This window comes from Trichosurus vulpecula, chromosome 7 (assembly GCF_011100635.1).
Source record: "Trichosurus vulpecula isolate mTriVul1 chromosome 7, mTriVul1.pri, whole genome shotgun sequence".
NCBI lineage: Eukaryota > Metazoa > Chordata > Mammalia > Diprotodontia > Phalangeridae > Trichosurus > Trichosurus vulpecula.
The window spans coordinates 96,766,774-96,791,050 of record NC_050579.1 but is presented as its reverse complement, the minus strand read 5'-3'; the positions used below and the strand labels follow the sequence as shown (position 1 = coordinate 96,791,050).

Here is a 24,277-nt window from a genome sequence, read left to right as displayed (position 1 = left end):
CTCTCCCACTTCCCTAAGTTCCAGTTGCCATCAGGAATTCTAACTCCTCCCACCTCCTTTTCAATCAACATTGATTCACCTGTAGGCAGGGTGTTGTCAGGTTCTGTCCATAATACCCCATCTGCCTCTTCACTTTTATTGCCTCTACCAGATTTCCTTCCCCCTTGTTTATGTACATGTAAGAAAGAAGTCTCTTATTGGTCTTGCTCCTGTCACTTTGTTACTATTGCTGTCCTTGGCTGGTGTATTTATTTACTCCTCCTACATTTCTTTTGTTGGGGCTTTTGAGAAACCAACCATCTCTTCAGTTCTGGTTTTCTTTTTGAAAATGTTTCAAATATATCTTTATTATAATATTGTTGTATTTGTTATTATATGCATATATTATTGTATTATTATTATTGAATGTCTATCTTTTTTCATGTATGATTAAACTTCATTTTACCAGGGGAGATCACCCTGGCCTGCATTATCAGCTCCACTGGTCTTTGGAATATAACATATGACTCCTTCTTTAAGTTTTCTAGTTGGTACAAAATAGTCTGGTGTTATTCAAATATCCTTTCCTTTGCATTTGAAAGTCTTCTGATTGCTTGCAGAACTTGTTTCTGAATAACTGAATTATTAAATTTAACCATTTATGTGTCTTGGAGTTTGCAACCTTGGGGTTTTTTTTTTTTCTGGAAGCAGTTTGTGAATTCTTAAAATTGGGGTTTCATTTTCTAATTTCAGAAGTCCTGTGCAGTTCTCTTCTATTATTTTCTTTATTATTTTAAGACTTTATTTTGTCCTGCTTCTGGGAGACCTATGGTCCTTAGGTTGTCTCTGTGCATCCTGTCTTTGATATCAATATGTTTTCCTTGAATAGTGAGCATATTTTAATGTTAATTGTATTTTGCTTCTCTTCTTCTAGGCTGTCCTTTACTTCAGTTTCTTTGGAGTCCTAATTTTTTTATTCTCTCTTTTATTTCTTTGGTGAGAGTTGCCATTCTAAGATTCTAGTTTTTTCTATTTTGCCCATAATTTTTGCTATGCAGGCCATAAATTCTGCTCTCATGCCTCTCATTTTTTTTGAACCACTCATGAACCGTGTGTTGTGGTCTCATGTTCTTCCCAAATTCCCTGGGTTCCTCTGTCCCATAAAATGCTGCATCACTTTTTTTGTTTTGCAGTATTTATTCATAGATACCTGGACTTGTTGACTAGATTTGGAGGCCATGTTTTCTACTGTTGATATTGTTCTGCTGATTTATGTTCAAGGTCTTCCTGAAATCTTTGGTAATTTCAGTCCTTCCTGTGCATCACTCCCCCTCCCCCTGCTGGCCTCTTTATTTCCCAAGTTGCTCACTTTCTGACTTTTTCTACCCAGATTGTGGTTTCCTTAATGTGTAGGTCAAAAGACCACTAGCTCAAGTAAAAAAAAACAGAGATGTCTTGGTTTCTCAAGGCAGAAAAAAAAACCAGAAGCTTTATTTGATCAAGTCTCGAGAATTGGGCATCTCTCACTACCAGGGCGGAGATAGCAGTGAAGAGAGGCGAGGGGGAGAAGGCAAGCAGGGAGATATATACCCTTGTACAAACAATTCTAAGAAATCCCACCCCAGAGGCTGGACCCCCGCCCCCATTTGCGGAGATGAGTGGCCTCACAATCTAACCAGGAATAAGTTTTTACCCAATACAAGCACAGAAACTAGAATTACCTTATAGGGAAACTTTAATGCTAAGATGGCCGTTTGTAAGTAAGCTAGGGGAGGGGGAGAGGGGAATATCATCTGGTTTCCCCGAAATCATATGATTTACAGGAAAACAAAACTTAGGCCTGGTGAGGTTCACATCCTAACTAAATTTGTACTATCTCTATTTGAATATTGCCTTGCATGAGTTATTCATAGGGAAGCTTTCACAAGCTTGTATTCCATTCACAGCTGAGGTGACATCTATAAATCTAAAGGAAAATGGGGAGAAAGACATTCCTAAAGGCTGAATAATCAGATTCCCACAGACTCAAATTTATCCCATTTCCGTTTTCTCTAAATGTTGATTCTCAAACATTTTAGATATAAATACATATATACATATTCCTTGTGAAGTCTTCACACTTTATTCTCTCACTACCTCACACATTACGGATCTCAAAGCTTCTCAGTCTCCTCCTCTACTGGATAATTCATGGTTCTCTAGCCTAGGTCTGTGCCCCAGCTGACTTTTGGGAGGTCAGAACTGGCTCTGGCTGGATGCTGAGTTCTTTTCCTTAAGTTTAATGGAATGTTATGTAGAACACCCCTGCCCCCGCATCATACAATGTGTCTTGTCATGGTGCTCTGTCTCAGTGTTTGCTCCTCACGTGTTTGGCCTAATACCCACAGTTAGGAGCTCTACAGTGCTAGTGCTACAGAATTATCTTCCCTGACACTTGTTCTGCTGCTGTTACAGGTTTGTTAGCCTCACTTCAGCTCTGTTGTTTTGCAGGGTTGTGGCCTCCAGCAGGCCTTTTGTTGCTGAGGGGCTGTGGTCATTGGCTGTCTGTTGTAATCAGGGAAAATTTCCACAGTCTGGAGCCATAGTCTTTAAAGCACTGTAAAAGGGGGGGGTGGGGAATCAGAGTGTGTGAATGAGTTTTGTTGTAAACCCATGTTGTGTGTCCTTGGGTATCCTAGACCTGAAAATACTTTTTCTCTCTTGCGTAATTTTTGTTTTGGAGAGGTTTGATAAGTTGTGAGGATTAGAGAAAATTTCCGAATCACTGAAGCTCATTAAACAGAGTTGTTTTTATTTATATTAATTCAATACCTATCATGCATATTAGACATAGATATTTGATGTCAACATTTTTCACACGTAACCCTTTTTCTTGTCTTGTATGCACTAATTTTGTTGACATAAAAATGTTTTATTTTACGTAGTTGAAATTATATGTTTCTTTTTAAAAAGCACTTGTGTCTTGTTTGGTTAAGAAGTCTTCCTCTAGTCCTAGTAATTAAAGTTAACTTTTTCTATTTTCATTAATTATTAGTTTGTCACATTTATATTAGGTAGTCACATTTTGCATATCCACTTTGGACTTATTGTGGCATATGGTATAAGTTCTAGACCTAATTACTACTAAAGTATTTTTCCAGTTTTCCTAACTTTCTTTTCAGATAGGGAATCCTTCCCCAATTAATTTATGTTTTGGAGTTTATCAGACAATGGACTGCTAAGATTAATTATCTCTGAATTTTTTGTCTAGTCTGTTTCACACATTTACTATTCTTTTTTTAAAAATCCATTAACAAATGCTTGTGATGATTAAGGGTTTTGAATCTTTTGATTTGACTTTACTATTTCTTATTGTCTCATGTAATTGTTGCTTTCTGTTTGGCCCATTCTGAGTTTCAGAGATTTCAATATTTGGGTAAGGGTCCAATTGAAACTGTTCTCCTGACCATTGTTATCTCCCTAGCTCTCATTCCTTTAATATTGTATTCTGTATCTCTTGTTTCTTCTACTGAGGATATTCTTGTAGTTTTTGTGGCCAAGACATTTTTTTCCTCAAAGGCTCTATTTGGATTAATAATAATAACAATAATAATAATAACTAAAATTTTATTTTTGGTGTATTATTTAAAACTTTTTTTGTGTGTGTGGAGGACCTGGGCTTCATTAGGTCTTAACATGTTGCCATCTCCCCATACTTTTCCATGATTAATGCTTTATGATACAGTTTAAGGTCTGGACTTGCTAGTCCCCATTCATTCTTGCTTCTTTTTTTCCTTCGTTATTTCCCTTGAGATTCTACAAAATTCCTACAAGATCCAAATGAGCTTTTAGGATTATTTTTCCCAGTTGTATGAAGTAACCTCTTAGTATTTTGATATAATGCTAAATTTGGAAATTAGGTAATATCTTCATTTAATTGTTTGGGTATAGCCCACCTGTAAGCAGTGAATATCTCACTATTATTTGTCTACTTTAATTTTTTTTTCAAAATAGGTTTTTATTGTTGCTTTTTGTTATTACGTATTTCAGAAGATTCTTTACTACTCTCCTCTAAATTGAAATATCCATTAAAATATAGATAATCAAATAGCAATCCCTGAATAACTATGACCTCATTAGACAGGGGATACAACTTTCTGTCTGAGCTCTGCTGCCTTCTGCCATCGCTTCTCTGAGACTTTTAATTATTTAAAACATCAGTTATCAAAGTTTAGTCCATAGGACCCTTTAAAAGGGTCTGCAAGTTATAAAGCTATTTTTATGATAATATTAAGATGTTGTTCACCTATTGAAATACTCCTACCTTTTTGAACTATAAATTTGTGTTTGGTCACATTTTATTAATATACTTCAACCACAGTGATATATGACAGGAGATTGAATGGTAAAACAGATATGAAGATCTAACTCTTTGCAAAGAATATGTAAAACAATGCCACTCCTCCCACTATTTGTTAGAAAATATAATTATTTTTCTTAAAAGCATTATGTTAACATGTAATGGGTTTATTGTTGTTATTTTAAAATAAATTAGTAAATATTTTTAAACATTACTTTTCCACATAACAAAAGCTCTTTGGCATTCCAGTAATTAAGAGTGTAAAGGAATCCTCACATTTAAATGTTTGAGAAGTGCTAACTTCAAGTCTGGCTTCCTTCTAGTGTTCATTTCATTTAAATTTTGGTAAGATTTATGTTTAGTTTTGGTCCTGTCTTACTCACTCTCCATCTCCCTATCTCCAACACTTCCTTCTTCCTCTCCTCTCCTACCTTCTTCCCTTTCTTTCTTCTTCTCCTCTCCTCCCCTCCCCTCTCCTATTCTCCTTTCCCCTCCCCTCTCCTCTATCTCGAATGTACTTTAATATGTTAAATCTTAGTTATTTTATGCATTTTATTTTGAGTTATTTTGAGTAAAATTGCTCTACATAATTTCCTTTTGCTTTTTATTATTGCTTTGTACAAATGCACACTTAACTGTTGAATTTTGCCAGATAGGTAAGGATCTATGTACTGTTTTCCTTCAACAGAATATAAGCTTCTTTGAGGTCAGGGACTGTTGGGTTTCTTGAGGGGTAGTGTTGGTTTTTTTAGTCATAGTGCCTCGTGCAGTACCTGGCATAGTAGAAACTTAGTGAATGCTTGTTAAATGAATGAAGGATGGAAGGAAGGAAGAAAGGAAGGAAAGAAAGAAGGATGTTATGGAAGAAATGTAACTACCATGGTTCTTGTTCAGCTTCATTTTTTGTTGTTTCCTTGCTTTTTCTAACTCATTTCTTGACTTTGAACTTTATGTTAAAGTTGGGTTCTATTCCTGGGCCTTTTCTTGGCTCTGCAACTCTACAATTTGATTTGATGCATTATTTTAAAGTTATTTGTGGGGGTGGGGCAGCTAGGTGGCGCAGTCGGTAGAGTACCAGCCCTGGAGTCAGGAGGACCTGACTTCAAATGTGGCCTCAGACACTTGACACATGTACTAGCTGTGTGACCTTGGGCAAGTCACTTAACCCCAATTGCCCTGCCAAAAAGCAAAAAAAAAAGTTATTTGTGGGGGAATGTTGGGAGAGCTTGGCTGTACTGTTTCTTCTACTCTACTGTCTTGGCTCCCAAAAGACTACTATGATTCTTAAGTGACTGCTGTATGCCCTCTAATGGTGAAGAGATTTGGACCAATCAATCTGATTTCCAATATTTTCTACTGTTTAGAGGAGAGAAAAGAGGAAAGGTAGGAAGTTTTCTATTTCATCCTGGTCTTTTCTCTTGGGACAGTTTGGCTCAGAAATGGAGCATTTTGCTCCAAGAAACTGTAGTCTAAGGTTAGATGCAAGCTTTTGCTTTGGTTTCTGGTTTGGGAAAAAGTCAGGAGTAGGAATTAGTTGATTTCACTTGATTATGTGTTGACAACATGAGGTACAAGTGCCCCTTCTCCCCTGGCCCCTGGGGAGAGGTTGAGAAATTTGTCATGCAAGTAAGGGAAATAAACGCATGGTAAATAATTGTATTAACTTTTTAAAATATTCCAAAAGCACAAATTTTAGTGGAAAATTTGTGAATTGAAGAGAGAATGGTGAGGATATATAGATAGAGTGAGAAAATGAAGGGAATTTTTAATAAAATGCTTGCAAAGAAATTTAGGAAGAGAGTTGAAGCAGTAATTCCTTATGACCAAAATCAAATGACTGAGAGGTGGATGTGAAAGCCGTTTCATATTGAGGTAGAAAAAAAATCACTGATAACACAGTGGAAAATGTGCTAATTCATCTCTATAATAACCATAAACTCTGAATTGATTTGTACTCATTGAAGCTACAGAATTTTTGCGATACCCTTGGGAAACATCCTATTCTTACTAAAAATGCCCACAAGACTTTAATTCCACTTATAACAACTTATGTCTGTGAATCAGGATTCTTGGTGCTATTGTAAATCAAATCAAAAAGCAAGAAACAAATTGAAGTCTGAGCACGATATACAGGTATTTCTTTCAAAACTCTAGAGCAAAACAGTCAATAAGAAACAGAATCAAGGGTCTCAACCAATTTATCTGGCTGCCTTCTTTACAAATATTTCATACTTTTATAATACAAAAATGTGATGTACCAAATGAAGCTTCATGAAAAAAATTAATCTTTTTTCTTACATGGTAAACTATGGAATTTTTTTTTTAATTTTAAAAGAAGAGGTGGAGGACCGTTTACTGAAAGTCATGGATCAATGGGGACTCGAAAAATTAGGAAACAGCTGGACTAAATTGACCATTCCCATAAGGCAGGAAGTACTCACTAAATTTTGGGAACCATAGAGCTTAATTTAGTGGTTTTGCTAAATAGTAAAGAAATACATATGATGTAAAGGTATAATATTGTGTAGAAAATGTTGAATTGGGGCATACTTAAATGTCCCAATTAGGCACAATTAGGGATATGGAGACAATTTAAGAAACCACTCATGGCATACTTAGAAGGAAATTTAATAGTCAAAAATAGTAAGGAGTCATAAGGAATCTATTGCCACATATGGTTATTAATGTAGTTTAGCCATGAGGTAGTTTCTTTTTTAAATAATTGCCTATGAGCAATTGAATTAAATTAATTAAAAATGACACTTCTATTGTCCATCTGTCATGCACCTCTCACCTGTGTCTCTAAGAAGCTATAGCATGTGCAGTGGCTATACCGCAGAAAAAGTCTTGGCAGATAGACTAAATCAGGTTGAGGGTAACTGACAGGCCTCAAACTTATTGGTGAGTTAGGGGAATGTTTACCCCGAACATGTGAAGACTTTCTCCAGTGGAATAGACAGATAAGAGCAGTTTGTTCCAATGACCATATAGGTGGCTGAAGCAGGCACTGTGGAATGCTTAGAGCTTAGTCAGACATTGAAGACCTCAAGGTCATCCACTGCATCCTGGGTCATTTCTAGTCAACTTGACTTTTGTCTTGCCACTGGACTTCAGTTACTGAAAGAGAGCGAGGCTGGCCATTTTGTGCAACTCTGCCTCACTTAAATCCAATTCACTTGTGTGAGTCAAGACATCATCCTGTGATGTCATTGGTCCTCTTTGAAAATGAAGGATGAACATGAACAACAACAAACAATTGCTTGTGAACCATTATTCCAAAAAGCACTTTAAAAAACGTTATAGGGGCTCCTCAAGAAGTCAGTTATATACTTTTAAAGTTCATAATTACCATGCTCTATGATATATATTCCAGTACCACAAGATTTGGGTTTCTAGTTATCTTTTTTTGGGCTTGGTCATGCTAGTGGCTAAAACAAAAACCATTTCATAGTCTGTGGGGAACACAGTAGTGAGTCTTACTATTTCAAGGAGGATGTGGGTGCCACAACAAAAGCTTCTTTTTTTTTCTCTCAACACACCAGATTCTGTGCCAGCATGATAGGGCATAGCAGTGATGCTACTGGAAAGCAAATAGTTTTTTTTAGGACTGCCATTAGGAACTTTGAGATATGCTTTGTTTTTAGTCTAAGTCATGTGGGCCAAAGATTACAGGATTGATGAGAGAAAGGGAGAGAAGAGAGAGTAAGCAGAAGTTGTTTTCTATGGCTTTTAGATCTTTTAAATAAATGATTACTAGGGATGTTTTAAGCGTAATGTTGCAAAAATTGCAGCTAACATTAAAAAAACACACCAAAAGTTACTATCTGTTGAATATTTGGATTCAGATTCTTCTAGGAATTTTTAAAAGACAATAAAACCCACTCATTTCTATAACATTTGCTCACTTACCCAAACCAGATCTAACTGACCGCTTAATTAAAAAAATGGTTACAAGTAGTTCCTTCCTTGATTTAAAAATAAATTTTGCAAATAAACATTAAAACATGTAGGCAGACATTTTGGGGAAGTGCAAATTCAGAAATTTATTTTAGTTGTTTGTTCCGAAATGAGGATATTCATCCCTATGATCCTTTTTGTAGTTAATACTAAGAGAAAACATAAAGGCAACATGAATTAAAATAATTCTGACACTGTTAGTGTGGGCTCACTAATACTGTGTTAATGTATCAGCTTAAATTCTAAGAGACGTATTAACAGTTTGGTTGGGGGGTGTTGAATTATGTTGGTTATGACAATTCATCAAGACTATACACTAATGCACAGAAGGGTTTGTAGAGGGAGCACTCACTAATGAATTCTTTCAAGTGTAAAATGTTGGAGTAATTCTGAAACTGGGAATGCTTTTCTGCCCTTAAAACACAGAAGAAAACCTATGTACTGTACAATTAGAAAAATCCAAATTTTATTAGAATTAGGGACTTTGGTGTATTCAATCAGTGGACAAGGTGAAAATGAAGGACAGGTGTTAAGGAGGATGAGAATCAAATGATAATGAGGGACAAAAGAGTTTTCTTTGAAAGAAGAGAACTTGGCTGAATACTGTTGACAATTCTCAGGAAGAAGTGTAGAACTCTTTTTTTTTTTTTTTTTTGCTGTTTTTCTGATTTATTAAGACATTTTTCACAAGGTTTCTTCAATTAGAAGTTCTTTGAAACAATACCATCATTTTTTGCCAGTCGGAGAATAGAGTCATCAGATTCCCCCATTCTACGAATTGCTCCACAAATTGCATAGGTTTTAAACTGGCCATTGAATCTGCCTGTAACCTTGTCAACCTCGGCCACGTTCATCTGGATGGACGCGTGGTCCTTGGCCCCGATGATCCTGTTGCTCGCAGAGCATTTCCGCGGCACGTACAGATCCACGAACTCTCCGGCGTCGTTCTGCATGTCGGGGGCTGTGGTACCGAATGCAAACGCGAAAGCGGCGGAAGAGGAAAAGCAAGCGTAGAACTCTTAAATAAGATACATGCCTTTCAAAACTTAGTCAAATTTCCTGAAAATTATAGATCCTAATTTGATATGAACTGATTTCTGAAATGGATTATCCAGAATAGATGTAATTCAGATGTGAGATGGATGTCTTAACTTTTAATTTTGGCCTGTCTACTTGGGACTATGCCTAGTAATGGAATATCAGGGTCGGTGGGAATGGCTTAGAGCAAGGATTCTTAACCTAGGCACAGGAGTGGGGCTCTTTAGGTCCTCAAGTGCAGCCTTTTGGCTGACTCCAGACTTCAAGGAAGCATGGATTCATAGAAGTTTGGATTCAGGCAAAGGGCTACACTTGAGGATCTAGAGGGCAACATGGCCTAGAGCTGCAGGTTCTCCACTCCTGAGTCTTAGGGTCTGTGGACTTTAAACAAATGTAATTGGTTTTCTTTGTCATCCTGTTTTTTTTTCATTTATTTAAAATTTTTTTTTCAGAAGGGGATTCCATAGACTTCGCCAAACTGCCAAAAGGGTCCATCTAATACACATGCACACACACACACACCCATGTAGAGCACTATTCTTGATAGGTGAGATACTTAGTCCAAGTGTATCTCACTCAAATGCTGCCCAAAAGTACTAAGGGAGTGACTTTGGATTATGCAGTTTAAATGAGGAAGTTTAGGTAACATACCTTGTAAGATTTAGTATGACTTAATGGGTAGGACTAGAAGTCAGAAAACCTAAATTTGAGTGCTAGCTCCAATTCTTAGTAAGTATATGACTTAATCTTTCTAAGGTACAGTTTCCTTATCTGTAAAAACAGAATGAAAATAGATGGCATAGCAAATGATAAAGGGAAAGAAAAAGGCATTGTATTTTTAGTATCATCAGAAAAGTTATTGTAGCAATGGCAAGATATTTCAAGTAGGTTCAGGAGAGAGAGAAAGAGAGAGAGAGAGAGAGAGAGAGAGAGAGAGAGAAAGAGAGAGAGAGAGAGAGAGAGATTATTTAGACATAGACACATACATACTGATCAGGATGTGTGATTTCATTGGTACAGGAAGTTTCTGGTGTGGAAATTCCTTCACAGATGTAAATTGGCAACTGCTCACTTAGAATCTTTGAGATCTGCTTGGGGAAATGAGAGGTTAAGTGAATTGGTTCTGTGACCATAAAGTATCAAATTCAGAATTTGAATTTAGCTTTTCCTGATTCTAAGACTGCCTTCTTGTCTATTATGCCACCCTACATCACATAAAAGATTTAAAAGGAAAAAAAAATGAAGGATGGAAACTGGCAGAATTGGGAACTATTAAGGAAGAAATTAAAATGACAAATGAGGATAGGCAGTTTAGAACTTTTGATGGAAAAGTTCTCCAAAACAGAAAAGAAAATGACAGATTTGCAAGTCAGATGTAGAAGTACAAGAAAATTTGATATGACAAAATTAATAGAATGTAATTTCCTTGAGGGCGAGCACTGTTTCATTTTTGTCTTTGTATTCCTAGTGCATAGCACAGTGGTTTGTAGTAGGATTTGAATAAATGCTTATTGAATTGAAGTGAATTGGACAACATAGCATGTATGTGACTCAGTGGATAGCGTTCTGGACCAGATCAGGAAGACCTGAGTTCAGATGTGGCCATAGACATGTCTTAGCTTTGTGACCTTGAGCAAGTCGCTTAACTTCTGTTTGTAAAACAGGGATAATAATAGCACCTTCCTTATAGGGTTGTTTTAAAGATTAAATGAGATGATATTTATAAAGTGCTTAGCACAGTAAATGGCTATTATTAGCCAACTATTATTAATATCAATATTAGAAGTACATATGAATTTGGTACAAGCCAAGGTGGCTCACTTTGAGTATAGAATAAGTGAAATTAATCTAAGGATCATAGGTATTACAGAAAAACACAATGAAGTGGTAAGGATGAGTACCCAAACTTTGAGAAATAATATTTACCCAGAATTATTGCATAATGAAGGCAAAATACAACTTGATAGAATCTACAGGTTAAACCGTTTGATAGAATCCCCAACTTTGACTAAGAAAAGTATTAGTAAAACCTTAGGACTTCCAGCATCACAAAACAAATACTACAAGCAGAAGAGGGATAGTCCTTCACTTGTCAAAGAAAATTGATTAGGATTAGGATTAGGACTACTCCTAATTTATAAGAAATAAGAATAAATTGGAATACAACATTTCAAAAGTGATTGGTTTGTAGGCATACATAGCATATCCTGCAAATCTGAATCTATCTATGAAAAAAGATGGGACTCAAAGCAAAAGGGTAGAATTTGAGTGATTTCTTCTAAGTAAAAGTGGTGAACTGAATATTTGATAGGTTGTTATTTCAAACATTAGAAATATAAGAAAGGTAACTAAATACAGTTAATAAGAAAAGACAGAAGCAAGAAAATCAATGTTTGTGCTTTTGGACTAGGTAAGACTATTACAAAAAATACTTCTTACATTACCTGAGATCCAACTCTAAGGGAGTTAAAAAGAGTGGAGGGTGGAATGAAGAATTCATATTTGTTGGAACACAACCCACATTCCCTCAAGTGAGTCAGTATTTTAGTGGGTGAAGAAGGTAGAGAAAAGTCACTTGGGTCAGAACAAAGGAAGGAAGAGACGAAGGGTATTCATGGTTGATAGATAGCATACTTCATTGCCTCTTATGTAAATTTGGGGAATGAATCTACTTAGAATAAGACCAACCAAAACTAGACAAAGTTAAAAAACAAAGTTGATAGGAAAAGATGGATGAGTGAGATTTGCAGTTGTACTGATAGATGATGGAATAAAACTTCCCTTTTCTAGAATCCCCTCCTTGTATGAGGGATAAGAAGGAAAAAAAAGGAAGAGTGTATAGGCATAAAGCCAGTGAATGGCAATATAAGAGTCTAGGATAATCTAAAAAGAGAAAGAAGTAAATTAACATTTCTTGGATAGGTATATGCTAAATAAATGTCACTCCTAAGAGAGTAGATTGGGAGTGTGGTGGGGTTAAAGGAAACAGTGGGGAGAACTTTTCAAAATAATTTTGAAATTTTGTTAGTGTCTTTTTGGAGTTTTTATACCACAGTTTCCATTTATTTCCTCTTTCATTGACCCTCCTTTTTAAACAAGTCAAATTATTAAGCAAGATCAGCTGGCATAGTAACCATGTTCTATATAACATATGTTACTGAGTTTCCTATCTCTATTGCAAGAAGGCAGATGTTTAATCATCTTTTTTTACAGGACTGAAGTTGGTCATTTTATTGAATCAGAAATTGGCTGCCTTTTTGTTTATATTGTCAGAGTGTATATATTTTCCTGTTTACTTTGCTCTGTAACAATTCATAGAGGTTGTCCCATGTTGCCCTGAATTCCTCATATTTGTAGTTTCTTACTTTATAATGAGATTTTCATTATAGTTGGTAGGCACGATTCTAAACCATATTCTTTTCTCAGTGGGGAATGGGAAGGATAATAAGAAAATGAAAGAATTATTTAAAAAAACTCAAGAATTTTGAGTTAGAAAAGAGTAATGAGATGGAGGACAGTTTATGGGAGGGGACTGGGTAAGTATAAACAGGGACCAGTTTGACACACACACACTCAAACAGTTATAATCTTACATATGAATGGATTGAACTTCTCTGTAAAATGAAAGAGAATGGAGAAAAAACCAACACTCAACAACTTTTTTTTATTCAACGGATATTTAAAACAATTACATACAATATGAAAATGAGGAGCTAGGACAGATTTTGCGGTATTTCATATGATTTTTAAAAAGCTGGTTTGAGACCTTCGTTGCAGATTAAGTCAACAAGAAAAACACATAGTAACCAGAGAGATAACAAGGAACTTAGTGTTTAAAGGTACTATAGTCAAATACACAAGTGAATCAGTTATTTTCTCATCAATTTGAGTTTCCTCAAATGGTGTAGATGACAACCCATCCATACCTGCCTTCTTGTGCACCTCATTTTCATGTTCCTCCTTTACTTTATTACATGGGGTCCACTCATCATAGTACAGCCTTTCCTTGCTTTTTCCTGACAGGAGGCAACCAATGGGTCACTCTGCCTCTCCACCTGTCATCTCTTGTTTGTCAATCCCACCCATTTCCTCTTCCTGTCACACAGTTATTTTACTTTTATTCCTCATTGGTTGTAAGTTAAAGCCTGCTTACTTCCATCATATACCTCTCCATTGCCCTCTAGGTGATACTTATTTTTTAATTCTTCAGAAGCAGTTTTATTTCATGCTTTCTTGTCATATTGCAACACTGGGATAATGTTAATATTGAAAATATGAGCCTTTGCTTTCATGAAGCTTGGGATTAGTAAAGGAACTTGGCAATTTTCTGAAAGCAATCCGTTCTACTCTCCTTGTTCATTTTTTGGTCTAGGACATGCTCATTTGAACTCTGGCAAAGGTAGAGAAATGAAGAGACAAGCTCCATAGGGGATCCATCCAAATATATGTTAGCTGGGCAATAGGCATTTTTCATGTCTGTTATCTATATCTATAGTGCAGCTAGGTGGCACAATGGATAAAGTGCCAGACCCAGAGTCAGGAAGACCAGAATTCAAATGTGGCCTAAGACACTTGCTAGCTGTGTTACCCTGGGCAAATCATATAACTTGTCTGCCTCAGTTTTCTCATCTGTAAAATGGGGATAATAATTGCCTCTACCTCATAGGTTTGTTATGAGAATAAAATGGAGATGATATTTACAAAGTTCTCTGTAAACCTTAAAACACCGTGTAAATACTAGTTATTATTATTCATTCACTCATTCACTTGGTCTTTTCTGAATGGATGAACTCATTTGAGGGATCATAGATTTTTTCCCAAGAGGCTTAGTAATATTCTTCAGCTTGATATAACCAGTACTGTATCATTGATATATCTTAGAGGACTTCATCATCCACAAGGAATTTTTCTTTGATCTAGATTCTATTCTAGTTTTCCTCCATCACATTTGGAAGTACCTTTGAATCTCTGTTTTATGCCTCATCCGATATTTATTACTAGAAGAGTATTGAACAGGATTGTTGGTATTGTTATAGCTTTAAAAATCTTGAATGCTTTTGATGTATGGAGGAGAAAAACCTTATTGTGTCAAATCTTATAAGCTATTATTTTACTGTACCAAATCAAAGGTTTTTTCATAATCAGCAAAAGCACAGTGAGATCTCATACTCAACATCTTACAGTTAGATATAGAGAAAAAATATTACCTGTTTTTGAACATTACTTGTGAAAGCTGGCTTGTTCTGTACTAATATACTACCTATTCATAGGGTAGTTTCAAAGTCTCAAAGATGTTTTATATAGATAGGAATATAGGTATATAGGTCTATACTTGCTGGTTGCCTTTTTTTCAACATTAATAAGGTCCCAAGATATTTTTCCATTCTTTAGTTATCTTCCTCTTATTTAGATATTTTATGTATTGTTCCCTCAGTACCCTCACATTTTTATTGTCTCCCGTATGGATCTCCTCTGGATACGTTTGGTCTAGTCTGACTACTTTTCCTACCTTTGTTCTCTTTAGTAGCATTTCTGTCTCCTTTATAAACACATTGAGGATCCTGTCAAGCTCAAGTGTATTGGCTCAACTGTTGTTGTCAGGAAAAAAATTTGTTTTAATGATTTTTGCAAATCATATCCATTTTTCACCATCTGTAGGCTTCCTTCCATTTTCATCCTTGAATATGCACAGGATGGCTTTACTTACTTGCATATCTTGACCAACTTTCTTTAAACTGATTTTGCCCTCCACTGCTTCTGTCTCCTTTGAGACAATAGGATTCACAATTGCCCATCATCCTTGTTCGTTTTTACAAATGAATTTTTGCTTTCAACCAGTGTTCCCATTCTCATTCATCTCTCTCTGTTTGGAGCATGTAAGTAAAATATGTACAGATTATAGCACTTTCTGGGCTTTTTTTGCTCTCCTTGTTTTGGCAATTATTTTATACTAGTTAAACTTCAGTAAGATCTTAGATTTGTTTTCCATGTCATTTCTGTTGTCCAGTTTGGATTTTCATTTTTTTTTTTTGTTTATATGGTTCAAGGTTGTTTCAGCTAAACTCTACATCTTTTTCTCATTGTTATTATTTCTTATCTTTTTTAATTAATTCTAATCTTAGCTATGATGAGTTTATTGACTGGCTGTTCTTAGACAACTGATTCAAGTCAGTGACAACTCCCATATCAATAATAAAATCCTTTTCTTTTTTGTTATAATATAACTAGCATTGTTACAGGGCCTTATGTATGTCATCTCATTTGTTCCTTACAACAGCCCCATGATGTTTCATCCTTTTACAGATGAAAAGAGTGAGGCTGAAAGAAATTTAAGGTATCAAGGTCTCACACTGTAGCCTTTGACACTATCATTCTCTTCTTAATATTCTCTTCTCTCTAAGTGTTCATGACTCTGTTTTGATTCTTTCTCATATCTATCTGCTTATGCTGTCTCCTCTACTGGTTCTTCATCTACAAAAGGTCTGCTAACAATGGATGTCTCTCAAGGCTCTGTTCTGGGCCTTCTCAACTACCATGAATTTAAATACAGTTTCTATGTAGATGATTTTCACATTTATTTATCCAGCACTAACCCCTCTCTTGACCTGCAGTCCCAATCTATTAACAAACACAAGATAAGCATAGGAAAAGAAAATTTTAAAATTAAAAACAAGATTTAAGAAATTATAAAAAAATATTAAAATTTTTTTAAAAAGACAAAACTTCATGTAGTTACCAAAAGAGAAAATTAACATTATGAATTTACAAATACTGTAGAAGGAAAAAAAGAACAATTAGAAACTTTGTTTGACCCTTGCTGCCACTTGTTTGTACTGTGTTATTGCCAGTATCTTTTCAGGATTATTGCTCCTTATTCTCTGCGTACTTGCGACGTTCCATCTAAATTGACTTACCCAATACTGTTTTGGTCTGTGATCTCATCTCCTAGAATTCAGTTATCTTCTCTGCACAGGCAAATCTCAGTTTTCTTCATGCAGCCCTAACCTCTCTCTGTTCTCATATGTCCAGCTGTCTATTGAACATCTGAAGTTGTATGTCCATAGATATTTTAAACTCAGCATGTTGAATATGGAATTCAGATACCTTCATCTTAATTTCCTTATTACTACTGTGGATACCACCAAGTTACCCAGGCTCACAATCTAGGTGTCATCCTCATCTTTTCATTCTCTTACCTCTCTCCCCATCACCCCCCACTTATTCTTTATGTTGCTAAATTTTGTCAATTCTGCCTTCACATCTCTTGGATATCTCTCTTTCTTTCCTCTGACACTGAAACCACTAGCCCTTCTCTTCTCCCCTGGGCTATTGCAATAATTTTCTGGTTGGTCTCCATGCCTCAGATCTCTCCCCACTCCAGTCCATTGTCCACTCAGTTATCAGACTCTTCTTCCTAAAACACAGGTCTGACCATGTCACCCTTTAGAAAATCAACTTCAGTGCCTCCTTGTTGTCTCCAGGATCAAATATAAAATTCTCTCTCTGGCTCTTAAAGCCACCCTCTTCATAACCTAGACTCCTTCCTACCTTTCCATTTCTTTTTACACCTTTTACCCTTCCATGTATCCCATAGTCCACTGGCCTTCTTGCTCTTTGTTATACCAGGCTTGCTATCTCTGGACTCTGCATTTTACCAGCTGTCCCCCATGCCAGCAATACTCTCCTTTCTCATCTCTTGTCTCCTGCCTTTCCTGTTGTATCAACTGAAATCTCACCATCTACAAGATACCTTTCCTAGTGTTTTCTCTCTATTGATTATTCCTAATTTATCTGGAAATATTTCCAGTTTATCTGTATATATCTTCTTTACATAGAGTTGTTTTCATATTATGTCTCCCTATTATAGTGATTTTGAACTTCTTGGAGGTGTGGATTGTTTTTGCCTTTCTTTTCATCTTCAGGGCTTCCTGGTATGTAGTAGGTGCTTAATAATGCCTTTTTTTTTCCACTTCACTTTGCTTGTATTTCTTGTACAAAAGTCCATCTCCTATTATCATGCTTTTGCACAAGCTGATCCATTCCCATGTACTTTGCTTGACCTGTATCTCTTAGAATTCCTAGCTCTCTTCAAGCTTCAGCTTAGGTACTACTTCCTTCATGACACTTCTGATTTCTCCCATTCATTGATACTTCGCTTTCCTTTTCTCTGATTACTGTTTGATTATCTGGACATATGTATTATATACAGTAGAATATCATCACTATAGGAACAAGAAATCTTCATTTTTTTATACACAGAATTAGGGGCAAGCCTGATTTGAGCTGGGACCTTACTCATAGAAGAAAATAAGGCATTAATAAGTAATTCGGCAGTTAAGAAAAGGAATATTATGTTGCCATAGCATAGAAAAGATATACTTCGGAATACGTCAGCACTTAGCTTGTGTAAATTTGGTTTTCCCCCTCTTCTCCATAAGGAATCTCATTATATTTTGAGCAGCAGAGCAGGATGTAGTGATTTCCTGCATGTTGAGAGCTACACCAAGGCTGAAAGGTTAATTTCATGTGAGAGGGCCTTTTTATGAATTTAGGGAGTGAGAAAGCCTCTGTCAAAATGACCAGGGCTTACTGGGATATTTGAGCCCTAGCTACCTGGGCCAATAATATCTCAGGGCCATTTTTATTGCCTGTTAGTGGGGGAAAAAACCCCTAAATCCAGATTGCTTAGCTTACCTGAAAAGGGTAATCCTGGTAGATAATAATTCTATTACATCTCAGTCCATGGTAGGAAGATACTCTACAGGGCTTTCTACCATATATAAATTTTTTAGGGCTTTTATTGGAAAAATCCCATGGCATAGGTAGTACTGAATATGGTGGTTCAGTTTCTTTTTAGTTTTATGCTGGTAGTTTCAAAGAGTCAGGGCATGACTGAATTGACTAAACAACAAGTCTAACAATATCCAGGGAATGCTGGGCCTGGCACTATTTTTTACCTACCGTGTGAGCTTTCTCTGCCACCCACTAAGCTACTAACTTTGCTTCAGTATTAGTTTGCCTTCTGTTCTATTGAGAGGAATCTTCAAACATTACTAGAAGACCACATGCTTCATGGGGATATAAGTACAATCATATCCTGGACATCCATTTAACCCACCGTACATGTGTGTAACTCCCTTCCCTCATTTTAACCATATTGTGAGCCACGAGGCCATTTTGTTGTAGTTACTGACTATGCCAAACCATCGGGGTAAGGATAATTCAGACTGAGATCTTGTTGGTTCAGGTTTGACGTTAGAATGAAATAGTTGACAAAAGGAGGTTTATTAGCCATAGAAGCATAGAAAGGCTATTGCAGCACTTAGCTTGGTTTAAAAAAAAGTATATGAACCCCTTCCTCCATTCCTTTCCATCATCCTCTGGTCAGCAGGACGTGATGTGTAGTCTTAGGCTATTCATTCAACTCTGAAGGGCCTTGACTTTATGTGGGTGGACCTTTTTGTGTCCTTAGGCAGTTGGGACACCACTATTATGGGGCAGCTAGGTGATATCGTGGATAGAATGCCTGGCCAAGAATCGGGAAGACCTGAGTTCACATGTGGCCTCTGACACTTACTAGCTATGTGACCCTGGACAAAGCACTTAACTTCTGTTTGCCACCATTTCCTCATCTTTAAAATGGGGATAATAGTAGCACCTACCTCCCAGGTTGTTATGAAGATCAAAGTAGATAATAATAGTAAAGCCTTAGCTTTATAGCACAGTGCCTGGCACATAAAGGAAGTGCTCTGTACATGATAGCTATCATTATTATCATTGTTACTCTCAATCTCACCAGAGGCCACCAGAAAGCAGCGGCAAGGGATACTCCTTGGGTCTTAGACACCCTGGCCAATAAGCCCTAGGAATAGCATTTTCTTTTAAGTAAAAAGCAAAAAAATTGTCTAACTTATGGAGATCCCAGGTAGATAGTGATTTTGTCACACCTGCAATAAGGACAGAGCCTTGTAACTAGTTTTGTGGAGGTGAGATTTCATTGGCTTCCTTTACCAATTCAGGTCAGCATTTATTCTATTCTATAAGCTTACATTTTTAGAGGGTTGCCTAGCAGCACTGAGAACTTCCATAACTTGCCAGTGAACACATAGCCACTATGTGTCAAAGTTCAGACCTGAACCCATGGCTTCGTGTGAATGTGCATGTGAATGGAGCCAGCAAGTATAGATTACTGAAAAAGAAATTTGGCATAAAGAGGAGGGCATAATTTTTTTTTAAAGGCAAGCTCAATTAAGGATTTTAAATTTTTTAATATGGGGAAATGTCCTCAAGGAAAGTTACCTTTTGGCGAGATTATTTTGTGAAAGTGTTTAGAATAAGTATAAGAGGGCAGGAAATTTAGTTGGGAATTCAGGTAAGGAAGTTTGTTGTAATAATCTAGGCATACAATGATGGAAGAATCTTGACTAGATTGGTAATTGTGGGAATTTAGAGGACAGGATGTATAGAATTTGGCAACATTGGATATAGGATTTGAAGGAAAAAAGAACACTCTAACGTAACTGAGATGTTTTGAAGCTGTATGATTGAGGAAATAACTCTCCTTTTATAGAAATGGACAATTTATAAAGGTGAGTGAGTTTGGTGAAAACCTGAAAATTTGTCATAATTTAAAACCTTTCCACTAGACATTCAAACCTCACTCAACTGCAGTTTGATAGTATTTGACTAAGATTTGAAAAGCCAAGTCCAGAGGTATTAACTTGCCAGACAATCCTCTAACTCTTTGCCGTAGGATAGAGTTAGGAAATGGATATGCTGAACAAATGTTTCTTAGCACTTAATTGTCCCTTTTCTATATTTAGCAGGCCTGCTTGAAATAGCTCCCCCATTTCTACCTTGTAATATCTTTTGAATGAAATGAAATACTATATAATAATATACCTGATCCCGGAAAGTTTTGTATTCATTGAAAAAATAAAAACATAAGTAAAAAACTAAAAGGGAATGAGCTATTCATAAAAAAAAATTTAGAAGGCTAAATAGGATCTTTAGATCCCCTACTAACCTCTTAATCTAGATGGGGTTTTTTTTTCCTTTGTTTTACATTTCTACAACTTTTAACTGTTTTTTTCCCTGAGTTGATTCTTTTAAGTTTATTCCATATTGAGAGTGGAGTTCATTTTGCATATAATTGAATGAGTTTTAAATTATAGTTAGTGAATTCCCAGTTTCACACTTACTATATCTTAAGGCAATTAAATTGAAGAAGGAGCCCCTCCTCTTGGCCTTTCTTTTAGTTTTTATAAAAAAAAGCATTAGCTATTTTGTCTCTAAGCTCTAGCCAGTTGAAGCTTTAATTCTCTGACAAGTTTGTTGTATTCTACTACATTACAGTGCCTTTTTATACATAGAATTAAATTATTTAATTTAGGATGCATGTCTCCTACTTTAAAAAAAAATCCTTTCCCCTTCTCTCCTTTTGAAAATTTTTCTTAATAGAATTTAATAAAGGTAAACTGAGGTTCAGCATTCTGAATTTTATCAGTTTATTAGTAAGGTATAAGCTTGTTAACAAAGTGGGTTAAATGGCTACCTCAGTTAGGCCAGTAACCCAGAGGAGAAGGTGCACCTCCTTTTTATAAGCATAGAATAAAGAGCAGAACTGGGCAGGTGAGAGGAAAGTAATACAGTTGGTTACAGGGCTGGTAGCATCATGGGGCTGAGCACAACACAATTTGTTGAAAATTGGGAATGAGGTGCTAGCAACAGTCCCCTTCTTCCCTCTGTAACTGAGAGATGTTCATTTTTTGTGTCCACCTGTAGAGTTAGAAATAGTGGACCAGACTTCTTTGGATAACAAACGAGACATTGTTGAAAGATAGCTTAGTATTATAAAGACGCCAGACTCCCTGGTATCTTCCTGCATCCCTCAAGGATAACAGATTTCATTGAGGTAAATAACAGATTTCGTTTTGGCAAGAATAGAACAAGGATTGAAATACTAATATTAATATTCTTTTGAATGAACGAATGAAACACTATTTGAAACATCTTTTTTTAAAGAGAATTCCAGAAAAATGTCCCCCATTGACCAAAAACACTGAGGATTGGGAGGGGGTAGGGTCTTTAGGAGAAAGTATCTGTCAATTAGAAACATTAAATGACAAGATGAAAAGAAAGACATCATACAATCTAATTTTTCAAAAGTCTGGTGAGTATAATGGTAGTTTTCTCTAAAATTTTATTCTTAACTTTGTATAATAATTTGGATTCTTTAGAAAGGTATTTTTTCCTCCATATTCTGCTGTGAAATGGAGACAGATGAAAATGAGCTAACAGTTATTGAGGGTCTGCAGGGAACATGGATACTATATTAAGTTTTATGGTTCCAGTATATTTTGGGTTACTTTGGTGTCTCTTCAAGGAGACTTCTTGGAGTCTCAAGGAAAAATGAAACCTATAAATGGAACTATAAATAGGTGAACTAGAATAACATTTTAGAGATAATAGAGAATATACAAATAACTACTCAGTAGGATGCTGTGGTAATGACAGGCAAAACTCAATATAAATGTTAGTTATCAATTATCATTATTATCATTATTATTAACCTGTGAAAGTTTCTTAAAGGAGATATATTTCAGAGATATATTTGGAAGAATGCAGAGGGGTAAAGGAAGACCTTTCCTAGGTGTCAGGGATAACAGTAAAATATGGGGTTCAAGAGAGGGGAGTTATACTTAGAAAATCAACAAATAGATCTTGGTTAGCAGGTACAAATATAGGAATATATTGGGAACTAAGCATGTTTAGATAGGAGGAGGCAATGTAACAGTGTTTTCCAAGGCCAACAGTAGAAGTGTTTGTATTTGATTCTTTGGAACAATGTGGGATAGATAGAATTAGAGATGTTATCATGAAAATTTGTTTGCAATTTGCAAGTCCAGGTCTTTTACTCACCACATATATGTTCACTCTTAAAGATTTTATCTCTTCTTTTTGAATATTAGACTTGTATTATTAAAAATGTTTGTTTCACTTTTATGTTTATAAAGACTTCTTCTGATGCCTTGTTATGACATCATGGGTTATTCGCTGGGTTCTCTAAAGCTGTACCAGTGAAGCTCAAGACTTTAGCAGTTGCTACCAGACTGGAAAATCTATGAGTATAGGTCCATTAGTGTATATCAGCTCTGTGTGGACCAACCTAGATGCTGATCACTAAGATGGTCTCAGGTTGATGAATTTTTCGGGCATAGCAACTCCTGAAGACTATCTCCTAAAGGTTGAGATCTGTATCAGTGGAAGAACTACCTACACCAACCAGTCAATTAATCATTAAACATTTATTAAGTGCATACTGTTTGTCAGGCATTGTGCTAAGCACCGGAGATACAAAAAGAGGCAAAAGACAGCCCTTGCTCTCAAGGAGTTTGCAGTCTAGTCAGGGAGACAATAGGCAAACAAATATATACAAAGCAAGCTATATACAGGATAAGTAGAAAATAATCAACAGAGGGAAGACACTGGAATTAACCAGTGTTAGGGAAGGCTTTCAATAACTTGGAGGGTGGCCATGCAGTAAGGGAGGAGAAGAAGTCCTCACGTTGTTGCTGCTCATGGCATAGCCAGTGTCAGCTGCGTTGGTGCATGGCTGCACTCACTTTGTCCCTGTTCAGTGCCAGTAATGACTTAAAACATAGTGAAAAGATACAGCTCCCACTCCTCTCAGGCTAGACATAGACTGAAGATAGACGATTGGCAGGAGTCATGTGACAAACAGGAGAGAGTGCACAGTGGTATCCCACCCACCAAATTACATGATGGGCACTAGTGACTAGTGGAAGGTGGGTTAAGCGAGGCACCAACAAAGCACTCATTACATCTTTACTTTCTTTTACATCCTCTATATTTTTCATGGGTTATCTGATCCTTTGGTAGACCTTAAGCAGCCCATGGGCCTTATGTTGTACAGGCTTGCTTTAGTGTCTCATGGAGATGGATTGGAGCAGGGAGAGATGTGAAGCAGTTAGACCTACCGGTAGGCTAGTGCAATAATCCAGGCTTGAAGTGAGAAGGGCTTGTACTATAGTGGTAGCAGTCTCAGAGGAGAGAAGGGGGCATTTTCAAGAGATGTTGCAAAGGTGAACTTGACAAGCCTTGGCAACATCTTGGATATGGGAGGTGGGAGGTAGTGAGGAATCCAAGATGAGTCCTAGGTTGCAAACCTGGGGGGTTGGGAGAACAATGTTACCATCTATAGTAATAGGGAGGGTAGAAGGGGCAGTCTGTTGGAGGAGATGGAATGGAATGGAGTCTCTTGAATAGGTAGAGGAATTACCCTTTGTAAGGAGTAAGGCCACTTTATCATGTGAAAGAGGGTTAAGGAAGAGAGTGTAGTAGAAGGTACCTGAGTGATGAAATATGAAGGAAAGGGGAGAAGAGGGAGTCCATGGAGAATGGCCTTAATTTTTTCTTTAAAATATGAGAAAAGATTCTCTGCTGAGAGAAGAGGAGGAGAGGGAGTCATGGGAGGCTTAAGAAGGGATGGAAGGATTTGGAAGAGCCAGTGGGGAGAATAGGATATTGACAATAAAGGAGATAAAGTAAGAATGCCAAGCAGCAATGAGAACCCAGTTAAGGTTATGTAGCATAAATTAGCAATAGACCAGTTAGAATAGTTACGTGATTTTTCTCTACCTCCTTTTAGCAGCACATGTGTAAGAGAGAAGGCAGTGAATGTGGGGAGTGACCTGAAGCTTGAGTATACCAATAAAATTACATATATTTGAAGTTTATTTCTTCCTAAGCAATTGGTAAAATTTCTATCACAGACCAAATACTATAGTTTTATTTGATTAAAACGTATTTTTTGAAAAAGCCAAAAAACTAATGAGAAAGTTGCAGTTGATTCTATTTGAATTTTTGGCATTACTAAAACTAATGTTTTATTGTTCCCCTTTCTATCCCCAAGCATCATAATCTAATGAAAAAGTATAACAA

At 36.4% G+C, this 24,277-nt stretch overlaps 2 protein-coding genes across 2 annotated transcripts in view; one reads left to right on the top strand and one right to left on the bottom strand.

Annotated features, from left to right (window-relative positions):
- The window catches only part of TULP4 (TUB like protein 4), a 205,579-nt gene that overhangs the window by 58,884 nt on the left and 122,418 nt on the right, over nucleotides 1-24,277 (top strand). The gene's annotated exons all lie outside the window — the stretch shown is intronic.
- On the bottom strand, nucleotides 8,921-9,228 carry LOC118856055 (40S ribosomal protein S21). The gene has a single exon (XM_036766112.1). It carries the CDS (start codon nucleotides 9,226-9,228, stop codon nucleotides 8,977-8,979), a length of 252 nt encoding a protein of 83 aa, XP_036622007.1. The 3' UTR covers nucleotides 8,921-8,976.

Coding starts and splice junctions, on each gene's coding strand:
- LOC118856055 (XM_036766112.1), bottom strand. CDS start 9,228: ATGCAGAACGACGCCGGAGAGTTCGTGGATCTGTACGTGCCGCGGAAA.